Genomic DNA, 15,054 nt, shown 5'->3' on the forward strand with positions numbered 1-15,054 from the left:
GAGAAGGGCTCTAGCAGAGCTAAGATCTGTTACTACCACCTGAGATAGGTGGCATAAACAAACTTTGGAGCACACTGCTTTATTTTAAATCTATTTTTTTTGTGTCTTCTGTTTCATTTATTACTGGGTCATAAAGGAACACCTTCCCCATGCAGCAAAAGAAGAGGAAGAAATAACCCACGTCAAGATTAAAAAATAAAAACTTAAGCACTTGTAGCTGCTCGCAAAGACATTCTCAAAAATATTATCTCCCCATCTTCTCCTTCTCTTTATGAAAGTATTTGCTCTATGGGGATACAGAACTCAGTCAAGAGGCACGTAATTTTCTTCTGGAAAGAAATAGTTCTCTTTTGAGGTCTAAAAAGTTAATAATTTCCTTCAAAGCTAAGCAGCATGATATTCATATATGTATAGATTAATACAAGAGAAACGGGAAATTATTAATTCGATCCAGGCTTGGCTTGCTTCTAATTAGTTTGATAAATGTATTATAGGAAGCTAGTATTCTTCTTGTAGGCTTAAACTGAATTTTCCACAAATTCATGAGGGAGCTTGGTCCTAAACTTCTCTTACCTAAACACAGCCTTGTCAGCTTACTCGAGTGATCTCTTATGTCCTCTTTGAAATAGAAATATATACATATATTTTTTTTTAATTGTTCCTGAGTGCTGACTAGAAAACTCATGCTTAAATGACCGGTGACCTGTTGGGTCAGATCGAGTCGCACAGTTCCCAATAGCTACCATACCTGTCTTCTCCTCAACTCAAAATATCACACTAAATTAGCAAAGTCATAAGAGTTTTTCTTCGAAAAATGTCAGTAGGAAACAAAACAAGAATAAAGAATGGTATGTTCTGAGACATCAGCTCATCATGTCTTCCAGGCTAATGTTTCTGCTTTAGATTTTTTTATTTCACATTGTTAACATTGTTCATGTTTAATTTTTTGAATATGTTTTTTTCTTTTGGAAAGAAAGGCACATTGGCACATCCAAAGCATTCACCATAAACTACCCTAAATCATGTTTTCTGAACAAGCTGTCCCCAAACTGATTCTAGTAGCACCTATGAGCAGCAGGGGTGCGTGTTTGCATTAATACATACTCACAATCCAAGGCTGAAGTCTGCACTGGCGAGGAGATTTAAAGAGCAGAATAACAGGGCAATTCTCATAAACTGCAGCAAAACCACACAAGAAGAAAAACTAAGTGAGACTTAGGGATCTTCTGGAGAAGAAAAGCTAACGAACTGATGTTTGCTCCTCTGATTGGGATCTAAACCAGTAAGGAAGGGGAGCTCTTCTTTAAAAACACGGATTTTATCCAAAGAAGTGGCCTGGCTGAAGTTAGTAGGAAACAGCTTTGAGATGAGATCTGTGAATACGAAGTTTACAAGCAAAGAGCTGTAATGATGTCTTGGGACTGCTGAATCGCCAGTGACCCTCCTCATGGGCATGATCATCCTTGTCATCCCTAATGAAACCTAATCTCATGAACTTTTCTTGGAAGAAGGACTGTCCTCATATGAACTCACTGTTGTTCCCAGCCCTTGGGCTTCTCCCTGGGCTCTAAAAATAATGTCTGGCTGTATTCCCAAGCAATAAAAGCAAAATCTTTCACGCTTAAGGAATGCCAATAGAGGAAGGAAGGAGGAAAATACCGCATCAGTCCTAAAGGATGTACAGGATGCAAACTAGATGAGATGCAAACTAGATGAGAAAGTGAAGGGGTGCCGTGGTGCGGAGGTGCTGTGATGATGCTGTGGAGTGGTGGCCACCCCATCCTCCCTGCCAAGGAGGTCCCTACCCAGCCTCAGGAAACACTTGGAAAACTGCTTGGGGAACAACAGGAGCAGACCCAGGCTGGCCTCAGGAGTGGGAGGCACAGCCTCATGCCCCGATCTGCGTGACTCATTCAACTAGATGGGGACAGATCTTTCTTCAAAAAGATGGGAAAAAGAGAAACAGAAAGGGTTGTCAAGCACTGGAGCAGGATGCCCAGGGAAGTGTTTGTGTCACCATCCCTGGAAGTGTTTAAAACACCTGTAGATGTGGTGCTTAGGGGCATGGTTTAGTGACAGCGTTAGGTTATGATTGGACTCAATGATATTAAGGGTCTCTTTTAACCAAAATGGTTCTATGATTCTATGAAATTTTCAAGCAGTTAGGTTATGACTGGACTCAATGATACTAAGGGTCTCTTTTAACCAAAATGGTTCTATGATTCTATGAAATTTTCAAGCAGCTCCAACAAGCTTAACTTTGGTCTTGATAAGCCAAACATGCCCTTGCTATTTTCAGCTCACTGCTGAAGGCAAGTGAACAAGGAACAAGGACTGTGTTGACACGTTATGAGGTACGGAGAGGGTTCCCAAAAAGCAGAGATGGGGACAACTTGGGACTGCTGTAGCTCCTTTTGTATTCCAGTAACTGGCCTCCTTCCTCTGCCCTGGGACCTGCCATCCGTGCCCAGCTGTCCCATGGCCCAGGCTGCTGGGAATGAGCCAGGCTGCCATCCAGAGAAGTGCTGGGATGTCCTCTCTTGGCAAAGCCATTTCAAAGCAGGACACCCAGCCATGCACACCACCACTAACTAACAGGAAAGTGTGTGAAGAACAGCCAGGAGTGACGCTGAGTGTTGGCAGCACAGTGAAAATCCAGCTGTTGCTTTTCTTTGGGGTAGTGTCCAGATGCAGAGCTGACCCTTCTTCCTTTCCAGGCAGGAAGGGGAGAACAGCCTGGAAAGTGCTCCAGCCCCCAGGCAATGCTTCACTTCTCATAGGCAAACATGCTCTTTACCTCGCTGCTATCTTAAGTAAATATTTCCCCAAGCATGTTGTCAGCTCTCTAGGCTGATGCCATTAATTGATTTCCATTAAATCAGAGGACTGCTTGGGTTCCAGAAAAAGTGTTGTCTGCAGATCAGCCCCTCAAACCCCTCTCATTACTAATGACATATAATGTGGATCAGCTCAGTGCCTCTTCCAGCTGGTACAACTTGAGCAGACCACGTGAGTCCTGCAGTAAAGATGGAGAAAACCAGCACAGGGTGTCTCTTGCTGGTTAATTAGTGTCTCCACGTGAATTCAGCCAGAAGTGCAGAGTTTCAGTTGACGGTAGAGAAATGGGAAAAGACAGGTGTCAGCAGTTTGATCATACTCAAAAGCACTGAAAGGCCCTACCTTGACTGTCAATTCAAGATAAATATCGTGTCTCTGCTCTCTGCACGAGGAGCTACGTGACCAAATTAATGCCACGTCATACGTATACAGGGTCATTCATGTTTCTCAAGAAAAAGGTGTGTTAGGTATAAAATGAAGGCCCAGGGCAGCAGCCTGTGTCGCCAGCATGGCCTTTGCACAGGTCAGGAAAGTGCACTTCAGAACTCAGCTCCTGACTGTGTGAAAAGGGCAGGTTGCAGGATTTGTGTGTGACCTTCTGCTCAGCTTGCTGGACTGTCACAGATCTTTTCTTGTTTCCATGACTCGTCGGCCCCTCCTCTGGCTCCGAGCATTTGGAGCGGAGCTCTTTGGCCAAACAGCCCTTGCTGAAATGTCAATACACAACCGGGACGCTGGCTCACGGGGTTCATCATGGTTTCCAAGCAGTGCGTGGCTTTGTTTCTCTGCTTCCCGCTGCTGATTCCTCTTTCTCTGGATGCAGGTATGTCATAGGATATGGCTGTAATTATGTTTACTGGCAATGGACCTCTCTCCTGTTACTCAGACTTAATTCTCATTGCAAGTTTTGAGCACTGTTGCATGTTTGTCCTGCCTCTGGTTGTGCCTGTGAGTTATTCTAAGGCTCTTGTTTGCTTTCAGTGATGGCATCCATGCTCTTGTTTTGCCAGCTAAGGAAAAGCACTTTAATGCAGCTAAGTCAATCTATTCTCTCACTGTGGGAACACCATCAACTGCCTGCCCACTGGGCAAAAATATGGATTTGGCGTTATTGTTATTTCATGTTGAATTGGGGTATTTTTCAAAGCTGAGAATCACCTGTCATTCAGCTGATGAGAAATTAAGGAGATGAAGATCCATGCTGTTTCAGCAGCAGTGAAAAGCAGTGCAGTGGTAGCTCTCCAGTAAGTGTCTGAAAATCAGATCCAAAATTAATAAAGCAGTCCCAGTGCTTTCAGATTCCCAGTTAGGCATTGACTAGGTCTCCTGCATTGCAAAGAACAAAGCTGGAAAAAATACATAGCAAAGTCTGAAGTGTTCCATGTAAACAAGTGGAGAATGCCACAATAAAAGTGTGAGGATGTCCCCAGCCCCGTGCCCAGGCACACTCCTCTGATGGAGCCTGTGCAATGATGCATGTGTCATGTATCTGCAGTATAAGGTTAATTACAAGCCTTTAAACAAAGCCATATTAAATGCATACAGCTGGACTCAAAAAACATGGCAGAAAGACCCAGCCAACATTCCTAAAATGGACAAATGTTTAGAGAATCGTAGAATCATTTAGGTTGGAAAAAACATGTTAAGATCACTGTCAGTGTTTAAGAGGCATTTGGACAATGCCCTTAATAACATACTTTAGCTTGGTGAGCCCTGAATTGGTCAAGCAGTTGGACTAAACGATCATTGTAGCTCACTTACAACTGAAATCTATTCTAGTCGTCATCAAGTCCAACCGTAAACCTAACACTGCCAAACCCACCACTAAACCATGTCTCTAAGTGTCACATCTACATGTCTTTCAAATACCTCCAGGGACAGTGACTCCACCACCTCCCTGGCCCTTCTCTGAATGCCTCTGAATGCCTGAAAGATGCCTCAGTGTCTTTCTTGTAGTGAGGGGCCCAAAACTGGACACAGGATTTGAGGTGCGGCCTCACCAGCACCGAGTACAGGGGGATGGTCACTTCCCTAGTACTGATGGCCACACTATTCCTGATACAAGCCAGGATGCTGTTGGCCTTCTTAGCCACCTGGGCACACTGCTGGCTCATGGTCAGCTGGCTGTTGACCAACATGCCCAGGTCCTTTTCTGATGGGCAGCATGAAGCACTCTGAGATAAATTCAATGCGCACCACACAATATTTCATTCCTTTGAGTAACTTCGTCATATAGTGAAAATTACCGCTACTTTGCACGTAATTCTGCAAATGTTCTGATTAGCCACAAATGTTTAGAGATAACTCACCAGACTGGAATAAACCCTCTCAGGATTCATGTTTGTGTATATGAGGGTTGAGGACACATGTATCTTACCCATCAGCAACCACATTCCTTCCAGCAGGTAGGAGGTAACTCCTCTCTCAAGAGTAAACATAGTGGATAATATCCTGTGGGAATGGCAGCCAGTATACAGCAGCCCTAGTCCCCAAATCTACCCACAATCCTAGGTGAAATAGTTAAAAGCGCTGAAATGTAAGTTGTTGTCATGAAGCTTCAGAATCCCCTAGTGACGTGAGGAGAAAAAAATTCAATAATAACTATTTCAAGACTTTTTCTGTGTAGTACATGGAGTGAAAGCAATGAGACCTCTTGTTCACTATACTGAATTATACTAGGAGGGCATAGTTGTGTGATGTGCTTGTATCCTGAAGTTGAGGAGCAGATCAGTGTGATGAGGATGCATCAGCTCTTTCAGTGCACACTTGTGTCAGTTGGAAGTTGACATAGCTCTATGGTGTGAGCTCTGCTCACATTTGCTATTGAACCCATGTACCAATATCTTTCCAAAGCATGGCAGAGACACAAAAGGAGAAGATCCACATGGCTGTGATCTGTGGTGCTGGCAGCAGCTAGGAGCCATCCACAATGCAAACAGCATTGTCCAGCCGTCCCTATGTACCTTAATGTAGCCTTTTTTAACAGAAGAAAACTGAAGATAGATATATTAAAGCAGTGGTTCTATAATTGTTGTCCATCAGTGGCAGGGGAAGTGCCTTCTGCTGGGCCAAAGGATGAAGGGGTGTGAGATAACACCAGTGAGGAATGGAGCTCTGGGGAGATGAGGTGACTGGAATCCACCTGTCACCTGGTTACTTATTGCAGCAAGTACAGGAAAATCAGGTGTCACCATGTATGTCAGCACTAGATAAAGCAACACATGCTTTTTGGCTTCTAGAATGAAAAGAAACTGTGCTGCAACTGTTGAGGCCTACTGAATGATCTGTGATGGGATCTTAGGGGTTGCTGACATATAGTGCTGGTGTAACATGGCATCTGCTCTTCAGATTTGGGCTCTGTACTTGTGTGCTGCCACCTCATCTAAGGCACCAGCCAGAGGAAGGAGATTCCTTCACATTTGCCCATTTATTTTCTAAAGCATCTCATAGAAAGTTTGGGAAGCAGAAAAAACTTTCAGGGGAAATCCTCTCATCTTCCTTTGTGTTTGGAGGGGACAGCTGTACAACAAACAGAACGTGTCACTGTTTTTCAGTCTTTCTAAAGCAGAAAGAGGCACACAGCATTTTTCGAAGGTCAAGACGAGCCAACAGCTTCTTCGAAGAGATAAAACTGGGGTCACTGGAGCGAGAATGCATGGAAGAAAAGTGTTCCTTTGAGGAAGCAAGAGAGGTTTACCGTGATGATGAAAGGACAGTAAGTAACATGGGGCTGGGTGAGTGATCAGTCAGACAGGCTCCCCTTACTCTAGGGCAGGGGTGTCAATCTCTTTTTCACTGGGGGCCACATCAGCCTCGCTCTTTCCTTCAAAGGGCCAAACGTAATTTTAGGACTGTATAAATGTAACTACTCCTACATTTATACAGTCCTAAAATTACGTTCGGCCTTTTGAAGGCAACCGCGAGGCTGATGTGACCACTGGTGAAAATGAGTTTGACACCCCTGATCTAGGGTGTGCTTTCATAGAATCATAGAATAGTTTGGGTTGGAAGGGACCTTCAAAGGTCATCTAGTCCAATCCCCTGCAATGAGCAGGGACATCTGCAACTAGATCAGGTTGCTCAGAGCCCCGTCCAGCCTGGCCTGGAATGTCTCCAGGGATGGGGCATCTACCACCTCTCTGGGCAACCTGGGCCAGTGTTTCACCACCCGCACTGTAAAAAATTTCTTCCTCATGTCTATCCTGAATCTCCCCTCTATTACATTAAAACCAATCCCCCTTGTCCTATTGCAACAGTCCCTGCTAAAAAGTCTGTGCCCATCCCCCTTATATACCCATTTTAAGTTCTTTGACACTTTAAACCGGGAAAGCAAAAAAAGCACTTCATGTCCTGTTCTTCCATTTTTCTCTTCTATTTATGTCAGACATGCAGCAGCAGAGTGATTGCCAGAGGGCAGACTGCATGGGCCACCCCAGGCAACACTGGTCTGGGGGATGGTAGGAAAGTGGATGCTCTCTAAGTCATCTCCCTGTAATTCCTGACCCGATAATACCTTAAATTATTGTATTGTTCAACATCTGTTTCACTCAATCTTACCTCAACTATGCAGAAGTTTTTGATGGATAACCTCTGTGTGTGTGTTACACAATGCCCTTCTCTATTTGTATATTAAAATAAAGTAGAATGTAGAAAATAATGTAGAATATTGAATGGATGTCAACTTGCATAAATTATAAAGACAAAAGAGGCATCACTGTGGCTGTCTGTAACCCTTCCTGTGCTACAAGGGCTATAGGACTTAACCGAAGTTAATTTTTCTTTAATTAAATCTCACATATTTTTCTTCCAGAAAGAGTTCTGGCACATCTATTCCGGTATGATCATTCGGGATGTTCCAGAGGCTGCAAAAATACTGCCACTGCTGCAGCTCTCCGTGTGAGCCAGACTGACACTGAATGTTTTTACAGACCCTAACCAGTGTGACTCCAACCCCTGTCAGAACGGTGGGAGCTGTGACGACCAGTTTCAGGATTACGTTTGCCGCTGTCCTGTCGAATATGAGGGCAAAAGCTGTGAAAAAGGTCAGCTCTGGCATAGCTTAACAAAATTAAAATGCCATTATTAATTCAAATGCAAGGCTTTGAGATAAACAGTAGCAGTCACTATCATTCTGCATCATTCTAGCAGTGACGGCTACTGGTCACACTGCCTGCGGTGACACGTGATGGATCCAACGGGCTGGCAGTCAGGCACTGCTAGGCACCGAGATAATTATTACCCTATGATGACTTTGTGAAAAAAATTCCTTTTCATGCACCATCTGAGAGAAAAGGAGGATTTATTTTTTTCCTACCTAAGTGCCGAAGTTACTTTGACACAGAAGCATGGTGCAGTACGTGAAGGAGAACCACACCACACATGAGTCATACAAAGCCTGAGGGGACAGATCCAGCAGTTAATGAAGTCAATATACATCTTTCCACTGATTTCAGTGGGCACTGCATATTGGCGACTACTCTTACATCCCCAGAACATGCTGAGCTAAAACAAGGACCAGGCACTTGTCAAGTCTAACCAGACAGTCTCAATTATCATCCCAGAACATCCTTCTGCCAAATGGCAAAATACAAAATAATAGTTATAATTTTTCAGTCATATATTACAATGGTTAGCACACAATTACAACAACTTCATCCTTCAGACAGCTCAGCTAATGAATAAATGGACACTAATTCAATTTTAGGTGTATGTTTCTTAAACACAGCCTTTTCTTCCCTAATCCCTGGAGAACCAGGCCTACCTAGCTTTTGCCAAATGGAAGGCGCTTTTGATGCAGTCTGCATAAATCCCAGGAATCTGCTTCGGTGTCTTGCTTCCCTGTCAACACTTGAAGTTGCGTTTGACTCATGTTAAGCGCCAAAATCCGTATTTGGAAACCTAAATGTTCTTTGTCTGGCTTTAGCCGTGGCAGACAAACTGCAGTGCATTTACGACAACGGTGGCTGTGAACAGTACTGCACTGATGAACAGTCCGAAAAACGCGTGTGCTTCTGTGCAGACGACTACACTTTAGCGAGTGATGGCGTGTCCTGCATCCCCCAAGGTAAGATACTAAGATACTGAGCCTAAGCCAGCTCTAGAATAATTTTTCAACACCTGCACATCATGAGGTGAGAGGTATAACCCAGAGCCACCAGCTCCATACCTCTTCTTTAAGGGCAGAGTCCAGTGTGGTCCATTTGGGCTTCTGGTTGAAGTTAGATACCCCAGAAAAGCAGCTGGCAAAGTGTGCACGCTGAGCAGGGAGTCTTTGGGACCTCTCCTTTCCACCACCAGAGGTCTGCTCCTCTGGGACACAGGAAATTCAAGTTTGAACATCCCACCTGCTAGGAGCGAGGAGGGAGCTGAAGCCCTGTCTCCTCCTTGGGGAGCACTCTCGCCTCTGGTCTAGTGGAAGAGAACTGAGAAGTGGAGACGAGCTCATGGCCAAGTGGTCTAAATGAAACAGAGCAGCAGGTAATCAGGGATTTGGGGTCAGGCTGAGGGGTTTCTGGTGAGTGGAGGGGCTCTGGGCCTCACAAGTCCTTTTTTGTTTTAGCTTATTTTGTGGGCAGCATACTTTCACTGATGGATCTCCAATCTGGAATTGTGACTATGGATTTTATTACCATATTTATTTCAGCACAGGTGTCAAGAGGGAAAGAAGCCGATTAAAACCAAAGAACACCAGTTTTGTTTTGTTTTGTTTTCTTTCTATTTGATAGGACTAATACACTTTTGGTATTCCTCTAGACATTTCTCTAGACACTAGGCCAGATATTTCTCTCACTCATCTGACAAGGTAAATTTCAATTGGGACTAAGGTAGCGCAAGTTAATTATTTTCCCAATACATAAGCTGGCACCTGACTCTTGCAGATGCCTACTTGAATTACTTCATTAGAGGTGAAAAGGAGACCCCTGGGGATAGAAACATAATGGACAGAGCTGCAGGAAACATGCAAAGTAATTCTGGGGGCTGATGCCCCCCTACATGCACCTCAATGGAGCACTCATGCAGAGAACTGATAATGACAACCTAGCTCTCAACGACAGCAATTTCACTAGGAAAAAAATGTCTACTAATGTGCTTATCCCTTATTAACAGATTCTGCAGTATCACATGATGGAGAAGCTGCTTTTGTTAAAAGCTGAGAACAAAGAATTCAATAGTCCCCAGAGGCTTTTCAGCATGTCTTCCCCTACAAGGAAGATGTATTTGTTGTTGCTTGCTTCTTGGGGACCAAAATAGCTGTAGCGCTGACCATGTGTTGCAAGGAGACAAAACTGTGTCACTACCACACTGCCAGTCCCTTCACCATCCTTCTGTCCATCTCTCATGATGGCCCTTTCAAACTCCCAAATTTGCATTGCCCTGCATACAGCATTAGAGGGGATGGGTTTGTCTTACATCTATGCTGATCTTTCACCAGCTGCCACCAAAGAGCTAGTCCTGTTGCTCCATACCTTGCCTGTACCTGTAAAAGCTTGACACTGCCTTTTGTATCAGCTGAAGTGATTGGCACGTTCAGGCTATTACAGATCTGTGGAGATGTTGAATTCAGCTCAGCACAGACTGGAGGGCCGTGGCCCCCAAAGTGATAGAAAGTGAGCACTCCCCATAGCATTTACAATGGGACAAGGGGCAATGGTTTTAAGCTAAAAGAGGGGAGATTCAGGGTAGACATGAGGAAGAAATTTTTTACACTGAGGGTGGTGAAACACTGGCCCAGGTTGCCCAGAGAGGTGGTAGATGCCCCATCCCTGGAGACATTCCAGACCAGGCTGGACGGGGCTCTGAGCAACCTGATCTAGTTGCAGATGTCCCTGCTCATTGCAGGGGGTTTGACTAGATGAGCTTTGAATGTTCCTTCCAACCCAAACTATTCTATGATTATCTGATTTTATGATTATCACAGAGTGACTGCTGAATGGAAGGGATGGTTTGTTTAGTTACAACACAGCTACATGGCACACAAAAAACCTCAAAGGTAGACAACCGTCTTGAAACTAAAACTGTTGGCTGAAGGATGTACTGAAAACACCAAAGGCTTCCTCTGCACTGCATGTCAGTCACAGGTTCAGTCCTGGAGATCTGATTCTGTTATTGCCAATCTTCACATGCTTGTGCATGCTGAAAGCAGACCTTAGACTGAGTTGTGCATTCTGAAAGAAGCAAGGATGCTCTGGACCCAAGAAAACTAAGCACAGTCTGCTGGGAGGCATACCAGAAGATACAATGTCTGCTCCTAGGAGATCTTCAGGTCCACCCAAACAAGGGATAGCACGCTGCACATCCCATGTTTACACCTGTGTCTCACCATGCTGTGGATGCTGTGCAATTGGTACAGCTGAGTTAAAGTCGGCAGGGTTACTGAAAACATGGAGACTACAAAGTCTGACAGAGTCACTTCTGCTTTCCAGCCTGCAGCCTACCTCATTGTGTTGACATCTCTCTTAAGCAAGTACACTTTTTGCAAACTCCTGTGGTAGGTGATTATATGTCAGTGACAATGTATGGCCCTGCAGCCTATTTGTAAAAACATTTCTGGCTGTTGCCAAACAAAAAGACTACTTACCTGCTGAGCTGCTTTGAGTTACTTTTGAGAACCCGAGCTCACAGACTAAAAACCAGGTTTTCAGCTAACATACTTCACTGAAGACCTTACACATTTTGCTGTGAATTCAGTGCAGTAAAATCACACTTGCTGCCCTTTGGATTGGTTTGTTTGTTTGTTTGTTTGTTTTCCAGTGAAATACCCATGTGGAAAAATACCAGTACTGGCAAAAAAAAATGCAACTGAACGAGGGAGAATAGTAGGTGGTTTAATCTGTCCTCCAGGTGAATGTCCATGGCAAGTAAGTCTTCAGAAATCTTTCATTGCCTTTTTTTTCTTATGAAACCACTTTCTTAAATACATTGGTTTAAACCTATTATGTTAAAAAAATAAATAAAAAGTTCCAGGTCTGGATAATCAAATTCCCTCTTCATCCATAGCCAGCAGATCCACCTGTTTCAATCACACATCTTAGCCTTGTTCTGGAGTGACTGCTTTCATAGGAGTGGAGTGGTAACACAAGCTCTTCTATCTCCTAACCCCTTAGCCCTTCACCTTACTGTCAGCAAGAATTTTAGCTGCAGCCTGCAGGGATATGCTCTCGGCCACAATGGGCTGGCTCCATACTACAACATGGAGAAAAAGTCAATGAAAAGACTCTCCCCTCCTAAATCCTTCAGTCAGCACCATATTCTCAAACACAGTTGCATCAAGTACCAGAAAGAAGTAATATAGCACCTGACTACTGAGATTCAGATCAAGTACACATTTAATGTAAGACATAAATTTGTTTTATTTTGTCAGGCCCTTATAATACAGAATCAGAAAGAAAAGTGTGGCGGCACCCTTCTTGCCCCAGAGTGGGTGGTCACTGCAGCTCATTGTTTGGATAATACTCATGATGAAGAGCTTCGGGTGAGACTGGGTATGTATCTTCCTCTCATGTCATCGAGATGCCGTCACAGCAGCACCTTCTCATTCTGACAAACCAGAGTAAAAGACAAAAAGTGCAGGCTTTGACAGAATGAGGGAATTGTCCTTAAGTGTCAGACTAGAAACTCCTTATCTCTGCAAGCCTCTGAGGAACCAAGGAGCTGCCCAATCTGATTTGCAATTAATAACTTTTTCAGGTGAACATGCAATAAATTACGATGAGAAAACTGAGCAAGAAAGCGGAGTCTTCAGGTCAATAGTTCATGAAAGATACACGAATGGACAAGTCAATAATGATATTGCCCTTCTGCATCTGGAAACACCTGTGAACCTCACTGATTATGTGGTGCCGATATGTTTGCCTGAAAAACGGTTTGCAGTGTACGAACTGTCCTCCATCAAGTTCTCCACAGTGAGCGGATGGGGACGCCTACTAGATGGAGGTGCCACCTCTTCTGTTCTGATGAGAGTTGATTTACCACGGGTAAAGACACAAGAATGTGAAAAGGAAACTGATTTAAATATTACAGAGAATATGTTCTGTGCAGGAGACCTGACCGGTGTTAAGGACTCCTGCAAGGGAGATAGTGGTGGACCTCATGCTACGAAGTACAAGAACACTTGGTTTCTGACCGGGATTGTCAGCTGGGGAAAGGGCTGTGCTGTTCAAGGCAGCTATGGGGTTTACACAAGGGTATCCAAATACATCGACTGGTTGAAGAAGCATATGGATTAATAATGTTGAACCAGATCATTTCCAGACCATGTTATTGCCCCTCGGTCCCACTGTGCCATTTCTCTATTGAAACATTCTGTCATTATCTTAGATATGTGATACCTGTGATACCCACACCACTATTAATGATTTCAAACAAGCTTAATGCCAACTTGAATATATAAAATAACTTCCCTACCAGTATTATTTGTAAACTTGCATATTTTGTCAAGCAGGTGCAGAATGGTCACAACAAATAGGACTCAGAGTCTCTCTCATTCTGCACCCATTTCTGCTAGGGGACAGATCTAGATACTGAGAGAAAGCCTGTCAGCAACATGTCAAGCATACCATGATCCTGTGGCTGCCCTCTTAGCTTCTGGTAATCAGTGATGTACAGACTTCCTGAGCCAGAAGTTGCACTGAATGGTCCTTAAATGAACCTGTTGTCCTCAAGTGTGTGCAATCTCTTTTGAACACATTTATGCCTCTGACTTTCACAACTTCCTATGTTGATGGGTCTTGTAATATAATGATGCAATGGCATAAGAAATAGAAAAAGTGTTTCTTTGAGCTTATATTAAAGTAGCTTTCTCCTACAGTTGCAGTGGCAATAGGTATGTTTGAGAGGGAGGAACTGTAGAGAGTCTCCAGAAAAAGAAGGCTGGGAAAAGGTTGATTTCACATTTACAGATCTGCTACGAAAACTTGATTTTAGTCTTCTTGCAACAAGCATTATTGCAGTAAGGCTACTATGTGTAATATTTAACCCTATACTTATGAGCGGTGAAGAATACCACTGATTTAATCTTGGTATTATGCTCACTGATACTGAATAGAGAAAATGAAATGGAATGTTTGTTTAATCTGTTGTCCAGTATAATCTAAATTGTACTTTCTGTCCTGAGATCTAAAACCAGAACAGATAATTGCCTGACCATCTGCAAAACTCTTGCCAAAGACCGTTCCCTAAAGCCTTAATGCATGAATGGTAGAGCATGAAAAGCTCTGAAAACACCATCAACTATGCAACTAAAAAAGGCACCTTCTAGCCTAAGCATCAAACCAGTGAAAAGGTGAGGGAGGTCATGGATAAAACTGACCAGGAGATTAGAAAATAGTTTAAGTATCCTACGCAAAACTTACACTTTGGATTCATTCAAATAATACTGGATATCAACTCAATCACAAAAGCTTATCAGCAAATAGGACACTTAAAATTGACCATACTCTACTATCACAGGAAAACACTGACATTATATGGTACATTTACCATGTAATACTGGACATCCTATAACTTGCTTTCTGATGTAAAGAATAGAACACTATTTATTTAAGTAGTGAACTCAATTGGGAAAAGCAGCACATTCCAGAGACCAGGGAAGTAAGAGGTCTTACAGTATGAAAACATACCCCAGAGGTTCTTATTACTCCTTAAAGGAAAACACATATGCCAGCAGAACATATTCCCAGGAAGGTGACTAGGAACAGTGACCAGCAAATAAAACCTCATTTTCATTGGCATGAAGCACTCAGCATTGCAAAATCACCCCTTCAGACCCATTGAGCTAGAATAGTTTTGTGTTTTCCATGCTCCATAGGATGATCTCTACTCTGTAATGTTCCAGTGTAAATATTGACATTTATGAACAAATCATCGTCCTGCAGAAAAAGGCTAAAATGCTGAAAGAATACAACCAGTACTAATGGCTGCACAGAGTGTCTTTTTTCAAAACAAAGCTGGAGTTCAGGTATATTTTTGATAGAACAGTCTTTTTAAGCAAGTCAAGAAGGTGAAGGAGACCCAATGGCAGGCTCTTGAAGCACCAAAGATGTGGCCTCCTCAGCCCACAGAGACCTCACCGGGCACAGCCAAGGGAAACTCCCCCAAAAAGAGGAGATGGAGGCTAAGTGAGTGCCAGGCCAAGGTCACCAGGCCCTGCATGTTGAAAGTGTGGGACCAGCAGGTTATAGCGTTGGGATGCGGGAAATGCAGGTGGGAGCTGCCAAG

General features: G+C 43.5%; 1 protein-coding gene across 1 annotated transcript; it reads left to right on the forward strand.

The window, feature by feature from the left end:
• The first annotated feature begins 3,338 nt into the window (after positions 1–3,338).
• On the forward strand, positions 3,339–14,758 carry F7 (coagulation factor VII). Its single transcript, XM_005505432.3, has 8 exons — positions 3,339–3,661; positions 6,393–6,553; positions 7,649–7,673; positions 7,767–7,880; positions 8,762–8,902; positions 11,590–11,696; positions 12,200–12,320; positions 12,526–14,758. Exons 1-8 carry the CDS (start codon positions 3,592–3,594, stop codon positions 13,062–13,064), a joined length of 1,278 nt encoding a protein of 425 aa, XP_005505489.2. The 5' UTR covers positions 3,339–3,591; the 3' UTR covers positions 13,065–14,758.
• Positions 14,759–15,054: the final 296 nt, after the last annotated feature.

This window comes from Columba livia, chromosome 1, assembly GCF_036013475.1.
Source record: "Columba livia isolate bColLiv1 breed racing homer chromosome 1, bColLiv1.pat.W.v2, whole genome shotgun sequence".
In the NCBI taxonomy this organism is placed as follows: domain Eukaryota; kingdom Metazoa; phylum Chordata; class Aves; order Columbiformes; family Columbidae; genus Columba; species Columba livia.